The following is a 12,318-nucleotide window of genomic DNA, read 5'->3' on the forward strand; positions in this document are numbered from 1 at the left end:
AGTGCCCTAGTCTTCATTTAATGTGTACATCAAATATGGGTCTCTACTTTCTGAACAGACGCTCTAAGAAATAAAGGTTTTCTTTTGGTGCAGACAGCAACAGGTCTGTGATTACACATGTAAACACACTCACAGACAGGCAACACCGCTCTCTACTTTCTCACATAAACTGCATATTCTGCAATCTTATCCCTAAATTGTCTTTAGCCAGAGGGATTGTTGTAAATCCAGTGCTAGAGGAAGTAAGGTTTCCTGCTCGTTTACCAGTCATTTCCTCTTCAGATACGCAGAGTACAGTATGTGTTTAGAGGGACGACCATGAAGATTGTACACAGGATGGCCTCTGGTTTTGAAGCTCAACAATGTGGAAATTCAGGTTGAAAGATGAAAAAAACAAAAAAAGTCGCCTCCTTCCCCATAAAATAGGAACTGGCAGGACTTTATCCTGCAGTTGACTGTCTAAAGGAAGAATTAACCCCAAATCACCACATTTGTTAAGTGATAATTCCCCACCGCCAAGCACACAAGTGTTGAATTTAACTAATTTCTTCTATGCCTCCAATACAAGACGAGCTTTATTCACCCACAAGGAACGTTTTATACCGAATACATTCGACACATACGTGGTGGAAATACACACGCTGACCTTGATCTACAGGAGCTAATTCACTCTGTTGGGTGGGCCTACCAACTTCAGTTAAGTTTCGCTTGATGTGGAGGTAAGTAGAAAGGCCTTTGGTGAGATTTTTTTGCTGCAAGTATACAGGAATAGATAGATGCAACGCAGCGCCTACTCTACGTTAACTTTCTATGAGAAGTGAATAAGGATGGGATTAAAGGCAGCTATATTTCCCTTAGGATGGAAAAGTGACTTTTTGTAAAAGCAAGTTCAAAGTTAATAAAGGTGACCTATGACCTGGAAAGAAAAGCCTGGCATGGTACCCAGTTGTTCATGACATATCTGTGAATGTAATGTAAATAATTTAATATTTACTGCATGTCATCAGAACTAAACATTGACATTTAAATGACTAATAAGGTAGTGCCAAATGGATAAAAGGAAAAAATTGTGGGCTGTAAGGCATAATATATATACACTGGAGAACAAAATTGGAGAACAAACTATTGAGCTCAGCGCCAAAAGCTTATCATACGAAGGCCCCTTTATGGTAACACCGCCATGCGAATGACCACAGTCAAGGTCGAGATGATGGAGTTAGCGTGGTTATCCTGACAACTAGCCTCCGAGGAGAAGTGAGGGCCAGCGGCTAGCTGTCACTCAAGATGCCGCGCCCCCAATTATTCATGAATTTTAAACTCCAATAAAATAAAAACTAACGTTGTACAAAAAATTTCACCCCGTCAGTGTTGTCATGGAGATATGACCTAAACATACAAACTAGAATGTTTTTTGATTTTTAACCAGTCCTTAAATAGGTTTACTTATGCTGTGAAAACGGCCTGTTTAACATGGGGGTCAATGAGACACTGCTCTATTGTGGAAACCTATCGTAGTGGACACTCGGAGAACTGCAGTTTTGTGTCACTTCCGTGTTGGATCAACCAGGAAGTCGCTGTAGTGGGGGTTTGGTCATACACCAAAGCGCAGACATGTTTTTTTTGGTGTCCCAGCCTCCTTCCATTTGCCTCGGATATTTCAGCGTCGCTTGAACCCAGGACCGTCACCGTCTGCCACCACCGTGGGCTTAGCGGCCAAGCGCGGTACTGCAGCACTCGCCTGTTTAAGTGGCGGTCCTGTGCCCGGAAGCGTATTCGCCCATTCACTCCCATACATGCGGGGAAGAGGAGATCTCTACCGATTTTTTTTTTAGATCCAAATCAAAAGGCTCATAATTATCTTCAGATCCTCTACTAAAAAAATGTATGTTTCCATAAGTTTAGACCAGACCGATATGGAGTTATGGACAGGAGAAGGTGGGTGCGTGGCTTAAAAGAGCCGTAGTGAAACGCAGCCGCAGCTTTGTTCCCGTCTCCGTAAAATCCCAGATCAAGACTCCGACAGAGACACACCTCTGCTGCTCACACTTTAAAAACATTGTGTCCGATGTGTTTTCTATAGTCCATCTAATGGATACAGTAAAAGTTTTTTTCTAGCAGCATGACCTACACGAAAGTGATTTGTTATTTTAGGCACGAACGTATTTAATAGAGGAGTTGATGGTACGTAATTTACTAACATTCTTAGTAGGCTAATATAAACATTATAACTTGATACGCCACCATTTTTTTTAGCTATGTAGTCTATGCCAGTGTACAATTTAAGTGTATTACAATATGGGTAGTGAAACCTCATCAGACTAAATAGGCCTACTTGTGGTATTTTAGTTAGTTATTGGTAGACATACTATTTCTAATAAATATATGGATACAAATATACACATATAATAATTCCAATTGTATTCAAGATACTGCTTAGGGCAGGAAAGTAAAAACAATATTTATTTATTTTTTTTAGATGGTATTTTGGCACATTTTAGTCAGGCGATTGAAACTTAAAAAAGGTCACTAAAGAATACAAACATCACTTTGCTTGATTCAAACCGTTAAAACAGTATCACTATTTCGGCTAATTCAAATAAATATTGATCATATGCCAACTATAGACAACATTTACTCAATCTAACGCGTCATAGATACGTACTCTTAAAGAATAAGAGGCTTCGTGCGCTCGAGACAGACTCGCTCGTGCTTGGCTCTCGAGCATTTCTATATCCGGTAAGTCCTCCCGCGATCACGGGAAGCAAAAATGGTTCCGTACTTAGTGGAGCCTGCGCCACTGAGCAGCTTTCCATAGGAATGAATGGGGCGCCATTTTTGATACGCTGTCCGTTCCTTTTTATATCTCCATGGGTTGAACTGAAGTGGAGCCGCGTCGTCCATAGTTACACACAGTCTCCGCTTCCGTCCCGTCTGTCTGTCTGTCCGTCCCTCCGCTGTTAGCAGTTAGCACGTTAGCCTCCAGCAGCTGTTGGTGGCAGTCAGTCCGAGCGGTGCTGCATTGGTAATCACAACTCCTCCTTCCCTCCCGTAGATACACCTAGTGGGCGGCGGGGCTTGTTTCTTCTGGAGCCTAACTGCTTCACCTCCTCGGGCTACCTGCGGTAAAAAAAAATTATATATATTTATATATATATATCGTTGTCCTCGCCGCCACGACAGGAAGAAGCTCCGGGACATGGCCCGAACAGAACAAGTGCTGGTGCTGGAGCCACAACACGAACTGAAGTTCAGAGGTAAGGCTCCACCAGAGGGCAGGGCCGGGGGGCTGGGTGACATGGGCTAACAAGAAGCCGAGAATGGGAGCCACTGTGTCTGTGTATTCCGCATTAACCAGTTAACGTTTGCTGGTGTGTTGTTATGTGTTGTCACTGTCATCAAACTGACTGATACAGCTGAAGTTAGCTCTGCGTTGTGTGTGCGACAGCAGAGGCGTTGACAGGTGAAACGAAACTGTGTGCGACGATGCTAACTAGCTAGCGTTTAGCTAACCTAGCTAGCAAGTGAAACTGCTTTCATTGCAGCGTCAGTGCAGGCCCACCGCTCCGTTTCTCTAATTTATTTTTAACTCATTTGCTCCACATGCTTTTTGGCTTTTATCATCTTAACGATGTGATCTAATACTTGACACAAACGTCTTCCTCTCGGTGTTGTTGCGAACACACTTGCTGCCAAGGAGTGACTATTCTAGCAATTTCTGCGATCAGGATGTCATTGCTCAGCTTTATTACCATGACTGTTTCATAATATTATAAGGGGATTTACCGTTTACTCTCACCGTGCAACCCTAAATTCCTTCCCAGATTTTCTATATCCAGGCAAAGAGAGCTTGTGAGAATACAGACTGAGCTTGTGAGGCAGGGATAATGTCTACTCTGTGTGTGTGTGTGTGTGTGTGTGTGTGTGTGTGATATTGTTTTAATAATGGGTCAAGTGGTAGCCTAAAGGTGATGGGATCAGTCAGTGAGCTGGTTGTTCATTGAATGACTATTACAGAGCAAAGATAAACCCAGGAAAATATGTGAAAGCACAATCAGTTGGTGATGCACAGTTTATCTGATTAGAGCAGAAAACACATTGAGGTTGTTTGTCCAACAAATTTCCAGAAAAAAAACAAGGTTCAGTTGTCAAAAGAGGCAAGGCAGTCTATTGAAGGTGATGTGCATGTGTTTTCTACAGTGTCCAGGATCTGGCTGAGGGCGGGGCATGAATAATAAAGTAAACGATTGGACACTCCGCTGCTTTTTCCACCGTTTGAATGTTTAATGTGCAGTGTGTATGGCAGTCCTTCACAAACTCTGCTCATTCATCCTTGCAGACACACAATAATAATATGTGCATGTGTTTTTTTATTCTTAATCAGGAATTGAAGCCACATACACAAATGACACCACTGCGAATTCACACACATGCTTTCCCTTGAGTCACTGTGCTTTTTCTCTGTGCCCTCTTCAGGCCCGTTTACAGATGTCGTCACTGCCACTCTGAAGCTCACCAACCCCACAGATAGAAATGTGTGTTTCAAAGTCAAGACGACCGCGCCTCGCAGATACTGTGTGCGCCCAAACAGTGGCATCATTGACGCTGGAAACTCCGTCAATGTTTCTGGTTCGTAAAAAAAAATAATGTTTGTATCTTCTGGTGAAAAGCCTGGTCGATGTTCAAACACACAGTGTGGTTTTCACATTTCATTCAGAGATCTGGGTGATACTGATACAATCAGATACGTTTTTTTGTGTGTCTTAATAATGTGATGATCTGTTGTTGCTTTCAGACAATATGTCTGAATTAGGGATAGGTATTGAATTTTTTTTTTAATCACTACATTTGTGCACCAGTAGAACGATGCATTTATTGATATTTTCATCCAGCAACAAGACTAAAATAAGTTGAGAGAAAATCGTATCATTTTTCTTGAATACAGGCTATTACCCAAGGAGACAGTGTTACAGCTATTTCAAGCACCAGCCAGCGTGTATTGGGTTTCAGCACAAAAATAAATCTTCTAGCCTCAGTTTCACCAGTTACTGTTGTAATGATAAAATACTCTTGAGGTTTAAAATAGTATTCAGAAATCATCTGTTGGCATATCTGTAAAACCTTTGCAGGTGCTGGGAAACTACAATCTGGAAAAAAAGATGATAAAAGTACCCCAACCTTTCTATCAGGTTTCAGATTATTAGAGTATGAAATAAGCATTGGGAACGGAAGAAATGTAGTTGTTCTGTTATATTGAAGAAATATCATTAAATCAAATAAAAATAATCACCTATTGTATTTGTATTAAACCTAAAATAAAATTAAAAAAAATAATGTACATAGCCCAGCAGTCTCTCTGCAAGGTTGCAAGGAGATTTCTGGTGGAAACATCACGACTCAGTAATACCTAAAGGCTCTTTAATACAGTTTCACTAGCTTAAGTTGTGATCTTTCCACACGCTGTAATGTTGCTATTTGAGTTAAAATGGTTCTACGCCTCTATCATCCACAGTACCATCATTGCATTCCTAACATTCTTCATGAGCTGAACCATTGTACTTTTCAGTGACTAAGTAAATAATCATCCAGGCTGAGCAGCAGGTCACAGTGTAGCCCAAAGAATAAACCTGACTGACATCTTTTCATTTGCAGGGTGTGTAATAATTTGTTATGAGGCCAAACCGGATGTGTCTCTCACCCTAATGTTCTGGTTTTCCCTTCTGTTATTTTTTTTGGTCCACAGTTATGCTACAGCCGTTTGACTACGACCCCAACGAAAAGAGTAAACACAAATTTATGGTGCAGTCCATGGTGGCTCCATACGACATGACTGACATGGAAGGCGTTGTGAGTACCAGAGCGCAAGATATGATTTGGGTTTACATTCTTGTCATAATTATTTATTCCTTAAACTCTGCGACTGTTGACTGCCTACATGTGTTTATGTCATTGTGCAGAAACATTAATAATACACGACCAAAATTCGGACAATGTAATTCTTCTAGATAATTTTTGATGCTAAAAAATCCCTGTATGGACTTTGACTGTATTTTCTTTCTGTCTGTTTCTTTCCTTCTCGGTGTTCTTGCCCACAGTGGAAGGAGGCAAAGCCTGAGGAACTGATGGATTCAAAGTTGAGATGTGCATTTGAAATGCCTCTGGAAAATGACAAAACTGTAAGTCTAATTCTTTGGTTAACAGACATGTGTTGTGCTACTGTAAGCATCCGATCACTGTGTTAAGTGTAGATGCACAAAAGTCCCATTGTCTCCACGTTGTCTTGTGTATTTCACACATTTAAATGAATGCAGACTTGTAATAGCCATTTTAGATCCCAAAGACTAAAACCAGATTGAAACATTCAAACTGAATCTTTCCTTAGTTTGTTTTACCCTTTTCCCCAGTTTTCTCAGTCTCCTACCCATCAGCGACACATCACTGTATCATCCATTACATGCTTATTTATTCATTTATGATTTATTTGTTTGTGCTTTTCATCTCACCCTCGACCATGTCTCTTCATCCCCCTTCCTTCCTCTTGCGCCCCCGCCTTCACTTTCTCTCCAAAGAATGAGAGTGAAACCAACAAAACTGTGTCCTCCTCTGTTAAGACTGAGCTGTCCACGCTGCCCAAGTCGGGCAGTGCCTCGCTGGATGACGGAGAGGTGAAGAAGATCATGGAGGAGTGCAAGCGGCTGCAAATGGAGGTGCAGAGGTTACGGGAAGAAAACAAACAGATCAGGGTGAGAAGCATAAAAACAAGAAGGCGATCAGTCTGCGTTTTCATTCAGTCTTGTATTATCTACTCCAGCACTAACTCTGTCATACATGGAAAGAGTTTCATTCTTTAATGTGTTGTTAACAGTTAAAAAACATAAAATCATAAAAAAACATAAAATGACAAGGTAAATGATTTTGAGAAAAATGATCATTTATTTATACTGCGGTCTGAGGAGTACAAGACTAAGGCCTAAGTGAGATTTCCATGTCTTTTTGGATTATAAAGCAGGTCGAGGTGCTGTATAATACTGTGAAAGCATCAAAACATCAATCCACAGAGAAATGAACACAGGCCGAATTCAGAAACTGCCTTTAAACGAGCCGTTGGGACTCCTGTAAGGTTGTGATGTCACAACTGTACTAGTGCTCCCAACAACAACATATTCTGTCAATTAATCTTTCGGCTATGTCATGGACTAATCCAAACATTTTAATTTTCCTCGATAAAAATAACAAGTAGACTGTTTAATTTATGTTCATCTGATTTTGACAAACTGTATGTCACTGTATAATGCAACACAAAGCAAAACGTAAACATATATTTCCATATTAAAATGCAAAACTGTGGTTTGAAACTGGCAACAGCAAAAATGATAAAAGGAGGAATTATTATTTCATCTTAATGACCCAAACCAATCCCACTCTACCACCACAACAAACTCTATTCTCAAATGTAACAAAGCACCAAATGTTCTCTCTTCCAGGGGTCATTTGTTGCATTTGGCAGCACTTCAGTCTAAAGGCTCCTCTCTGCTGTACCTACCAGTGTTCCCAACTTCTCAGAAGTAATGTTTAACAGTAATTTATTAATATTAAATGTATGCTCTTCTGCAGGAGGACGATGGCCTGCGGAAGAGAAAGGTGACCTCAATGGGCTCTCCTCACTCATCTTCCTCCTCCGCCATGGCGACCTCTGCCATGAGGGACGAAGGCTTAAGCACCCGCATCCTGGCGCTCTGCGTGCTCTTCTTTGTCATTGGAGTCATCATTGGCAAGCTGGCCCTGTAGAGACACAGACAGACAGAGCACAGTGACAGACGGACGGGCGGACGGCATGCTCGGGAGGACATGTCAGTGATGGCAACGTGGATGTCTTCTGGGTTTATGTTGGTTTCTCTTTCTTTGCTTTTTTTATCAATATCTTGGTTTGTCTGGATGGAAAATAATTTAACATGTAAAAAGAGAACAAAGGAATGCGATCCCAAGTTAAACCATGAGTGCAAGCGTTTTGTCACAGTTCTTGCCTTTTATTTGTGTGCATGTGTGAAATAATCACCACCTCTGATCTGTTCTTTCCGTCCATCTCTCCTTCCTAATGGATCTTCCGCAACTTGCACAGGTAACAGTTAGTGGTGTGTGGAAGTGGCTTCACGCTGGCTGAATGTCTAAAGTCTTTTATTGATTCTTAAGTCTTCAAGTTTCTCACTCATACACATCTATACGAAAGATTTAACACTCCTCTTGTGATAATCTCTCTTCCACTTATTACTGATGATCTGCAAGGAGATGTAAACACGTGATCAGTGAAATACGTTTCGTCTAGATTCAAATTCAGTGTGTCGTCTTTTAAACAGTATGTGGTAAAAATGTGAGCCAGTGTGTGTGTGTGTCTGTGTGTGTGTGAGTGAGATCATACCGATTTCCTTTACGCAACAGAAAAATGGGGGTCTTTGATGAAAATCAGATTATAACTTGATTATTTTTGTGGCTTACCAGACCAAGAAATCAGTAGAGTACCAACAAGTCTATTTTCTGGCCACTTGTGAAATTAAAATCAAGGTAACGGTAAAGATTTAATGCTGCAAGGTGATCTCGTTTAAAAAAAACGTTATTTGATTCAAGACATCAGATTTTCCCAGTTAACACTTTTAAGTTTCTTGATAAGTACTTTCTCAGGTTGATAGAGAGGCACTTAACAAAAACTTCCCCTTTTAAAGCACTCAATCTGTCATGCAAATCCAACTCAGACACTTTCAATATATAACATGCAGTATGTAACGATAGCTATGGCCACCCTGTTTAATTTTGCCCATGGAGTATTGTATCGCGTCCTCTAGTGTATTAGCAGTTGTTTGCTTTTCTTCCTATATTATCATGTAGCCACGATGCTTCTGTTGTCTGTAATATTCAAATGCACTATATTCAAGTGTCCACTCTGCAGTCTGCATGATATGACCTGGATTTATTATGATTATTATTATTTTTGAGTGTTGACGTTATATTGGCCGACAAAAAAAAAAATACTGTCTTCTCAAAAGGGACCATCTTGAGTCTGGTTTATGTTTGAGTGTGTGTGTGTGTTTAGTTTCCTTTCAATCATCTTTTTCTTTTGTTTGATGTAGGGCTCTGGTGGTCCTGAGATAACTGAGACAACACAGCTGTATTTTCTCGGCTGTCACATGACCATCTAAGCAGGTTGTTAAAGGAAAAACAAAATATCTGTATTTTTCCCGTTGCCTGAGGGAGCGCGGGGAGCAGAGAAGTGGGGTTGTGGGTGGCTGGGAGGACTGACCTGTGAATACACACTACATTAAAGAGAAAAAAAAGGCATCAGCGCTTCAGACCACACATACGATACAGTCACACAACAACGTAATCGCACAGTAATTGGATACTCTTTTGTATGTACATAAAAAGAAAGACTTAAAAAGATAACTGGCAAAGTTATTAACATATTGTAGTAAAGGAAGAGAATAAACAATCACCATGGATCATGTAGCATCATAATGAATTAAAATACATGAACCCACAACTGTCTGCCTGAAAAGTTTCCTCTTTTTTTTTCCGAGTCTTGACTTGAACACAGATTGTCAGGGGTATGTGTGTCAGTGTGTAGCTACAAAAACTGTTGGGGGAGGGACACCTTTTTAACGGGTTAAATAAACACTCCACTAATTTAGTACATTGTCTTCTGGAGAGATTTAATCATAATCCAGTCTCTGAAACCCATCACCTATCGGTCTCACAATGATTTATCCTCTGTTGTCAACGGCTAATATTTCCAACTTTCTGGTGTATCCAACGGATATCCAACCCTAGACTTCCTCAACTGAGCAACGGCCATTGCTTATTAGCTGGAGCTGTTGATTAGCAATTTGAGACGCAAGATTGAAGTTGGGTCTGAGCAACGATGTCTCCATAAACAGATATCTGCATATGAATGTGTAAAAAACATAATAAAAAGCTAAATGCTGATGTGTTTTGCCAATGCCTTCCCCTCTTTTACTGTCCAAAGGGGCTGTTTACCTGCAAAGCACTCAAACATGATTGGTCAATACTACTTGGGCTACTAACAGAAACCAGACTGCCCCAGTGACCCACATCTTGCCCTGTTGCCTTTTCTGCATTCATATGCAGAATCTGAAATGGAGATGAATCATGATTATAATCTGGAGTTTTTAACCACCATTACAAAGTGTGGTGAGGGGTTTTCAAAGGTCAATTTTCAGTTATTGGTTGCATTGTGGGAATTCTAGGAGCTTGAGACATACTAGTGAATAAAAGTCAGGATATTATGACCTCTGCTGCATCGATTTGGCCCTTGTTTATGTCTCTGTTGCAAGTCAACCAACTTTATTTCTTAGTGCTATTTGAAATAGCCGGAGTAGCCCTTTAAAACCCGACAGGTAATAGGACATATACCAGTTTTCTGATTTGAATAAAGATGTGTGTCTGGCCTTTATTTATTATTTAAAACTATACGGAGGTTAGTGAATTGCACAGAAATGAATCAGGTAGTCTTGTATATGAGCATACTTAGAGACTCTGAATATCCACACAGGTGTTTTCAGTTATTCTGGCTGATTAGACCTCTGCTTGGGTTAAAGTGGGGCAGAGCTTTGATGGGAATTAATGAGGTCATAAATGTCCATTTATCTCTAAAGATATTACAGGTGTATTTAGTCCCGCCTTAACAGGTGAAACAAAGCTAACAGGAGACTCAGGAAGATGTCAATCAATCACAAACACACACACACACAGTCCAGAGAAGAGGTTTAATCATCCAGATTAACTAAAAATCTGTTCAGAGGCTTTAGAAGTTACACTATAGTTACAAAAAAACACTTTATTACACGTCTGAATGTGGAGACGTGTGCATATTATTAAGCTGCTTCAGGTACAGAACAGTCTCCGTGGTAAGCCTTTTGGTATAGGCGTTTGTATGCTGGATGTGTTGTTCACCAGATCCCAGCAGCAGGGCGGTGCACCTGCGGGTTCTCTCAAATTTAAGAGATGGAATTTTGTGTGAAGATGTTTAGAAATTTTCCTCATGGGATGATATGATGCACAATCAAAAGAACAAAATGGCAGAGGAGTGAAAGCATGTTATAATAAATGACTGCAAAAAAAAGAGCTACTTTTAAAAACAATTGCAAAGCAAAGCAACACAGTAACATTTTTGGAGGGCATGACTTAAGTCACAATAAATAAATGCATAAATAAATGTATAAATAAATAAATACAGTAATAAATAGATAAATGCAAAAATAAATACAGGGATAAATAGATGAATAAATGTATGAATAAATAATAGAATAAATAAATGAAGAAAAGATTTTTTATTTTATTTAATTTTATTATTGTGTCATGTATAATAAATACGCCCAACCCACAATCAGAAAGGGCTTACAAGACACCGTTATTAGACAAGACAGACCAGAAACCAAAAGTAGATGCTTAACAATACTAATACTAACAAAAAAACATCCTGACGTTTCTTCCAGGTGTTTGAAACAAAAGAGGCTGACTTATAAACATTACAAGGGAACAACCACTCCATCCTCAATCCTGACTTTCCAGGATTTTGACCAAACACTTCACTGAAAAAGGTTATTCTCAGCTCATCATAAAAGGGAAAGTATAAGATAAAATTAGATTCATTTCATACCTCTCCTAAGTCACAAAGTCCGTGTTCCTCTGGGATGTAAAAGGAACAACAGAACCAAGATCTATTAAAGAAAATTCCTAAATTGACAGGATTTTTCAAAGTTGCAGATCTTCTTCTGTTCTAGCAGGGTTTTTTCTGATAAAGCATGATTAGTAAGTGGGGGGCCTAAACAAACAGTAGCCTAGGGGCCCCTGACCACCTTAATCCGCCACTGATCGCACTGTAGCTGTTTTAGCTGAACTCTTTACTCCTTGTATTTTATATTTGTTTTTTTGTTTTCGATCTGTTTCATTATGTCAGCCTTGTAACTGTTTTTATTGTGTGCTCGGCGCCACTGTAAATGAGGGAAACCCGAGTGTCTCTCGAGCTGAAACAAAGGTCATTGATTGATTGATTGATTGAGTGATTAAACCTTGAGTTCTCCAGTTGTCCAGCAGATGGAGACGGATCCAACAAGCCCCGCCCACTCATCGTTGGGGAACATGACGTCATCGGGCCTTATCCAGGAAGTGAAAAAACATCAACAATCTTCCAGGGTTCAGGGCGAAGTGTCAGTGTAGCCTAGCAGCTAGCTAGCTTAGCTTGATTTCCTCGGGTCTTTGGCGGATTTGTTTTATGTATTATTCTTTTTTATATATATAATAAGTGTAATT

General features: G+C 40.0%; 1 protein-coding gene across 2 annotated transcripts; it reads left to right on the forward strand.

Moving 5' to 3' along the window:
- Positions 1-2,876: 2,876 nt before the first annotated feature.
- LOC310951439 (vesicle-associated membrane protein-associated protein B-like) lies at positions 2,877-9,522 on the forward strand. Of its 2 annotated transcripts, none has more exons than XM_083919652.1 (6): positions 2,877-3,254; positions 4,474-4,626; positions 5,741-5,844; positions 6,093-6,173; positions 6,567-6,740; positions 7,612-9,522. In XM_083919652.1, exons 1-6 carry the CDS (start codon positions 3,197-3,199, stop codon positions 7,783-7,785), a joined length of 744 nt encoding a protein of 247 aa, XP_083775778.1. In that variant the 5' UTR covers positions 2,877-3,196; the 3' UTR covers positions 7,786-9,522. The 2 variants fall into 2 exon arrangements, with proteins under 2 accessions (XP_083775778.1, XP_083775779.1); XM_083919653.1 differs by having other exon boundaries at positions 6,609-6,740.
- The last annotated feature ends 2,796 nt before the right edge of the window (positions 9,523-12,318 follow it).

The sequence above is a fragment of the Echiichthys vipera genome, assembly GCF_963691815.1.
Source record: "Echiichthys vipera genome assembly, chromosome: 9".
NCBI classification, from domain to species: Eukaryota; Metazoa; Chordata; class Actinopteri; order Perciformes; family Trachinidae; genus Echiichthys; species Echiichthys vipera.

What these genes read in the sequence shown, in the direction of transcription:
- LOC310951439 (XM_083919652.1), top strand. Translation starts at nt 3,197, where the DNA reads ATGGCCCGAACAGAACAAGTGCTGGTGCTGGAGCCACAACACGAACTG. An exon ending in TGACTGACATGGAAGGCGTT is followed by an intron (nt 5,845 to 6,092) that starts GTGAGTACCAGA and finishes TCTTGCCCACAG; the next exon opens with TGGAAGGAGGCAAAGCCTGA. An exon ending in AAGAAAACAAACAGATCAGG is followed by an intron (nt 6,741 to 7,611) that starts GTGAGAAGCATA and finishes GCTCTTCTGCAG; the next exon opens with GAGGACGATGGCCTGCGGAA.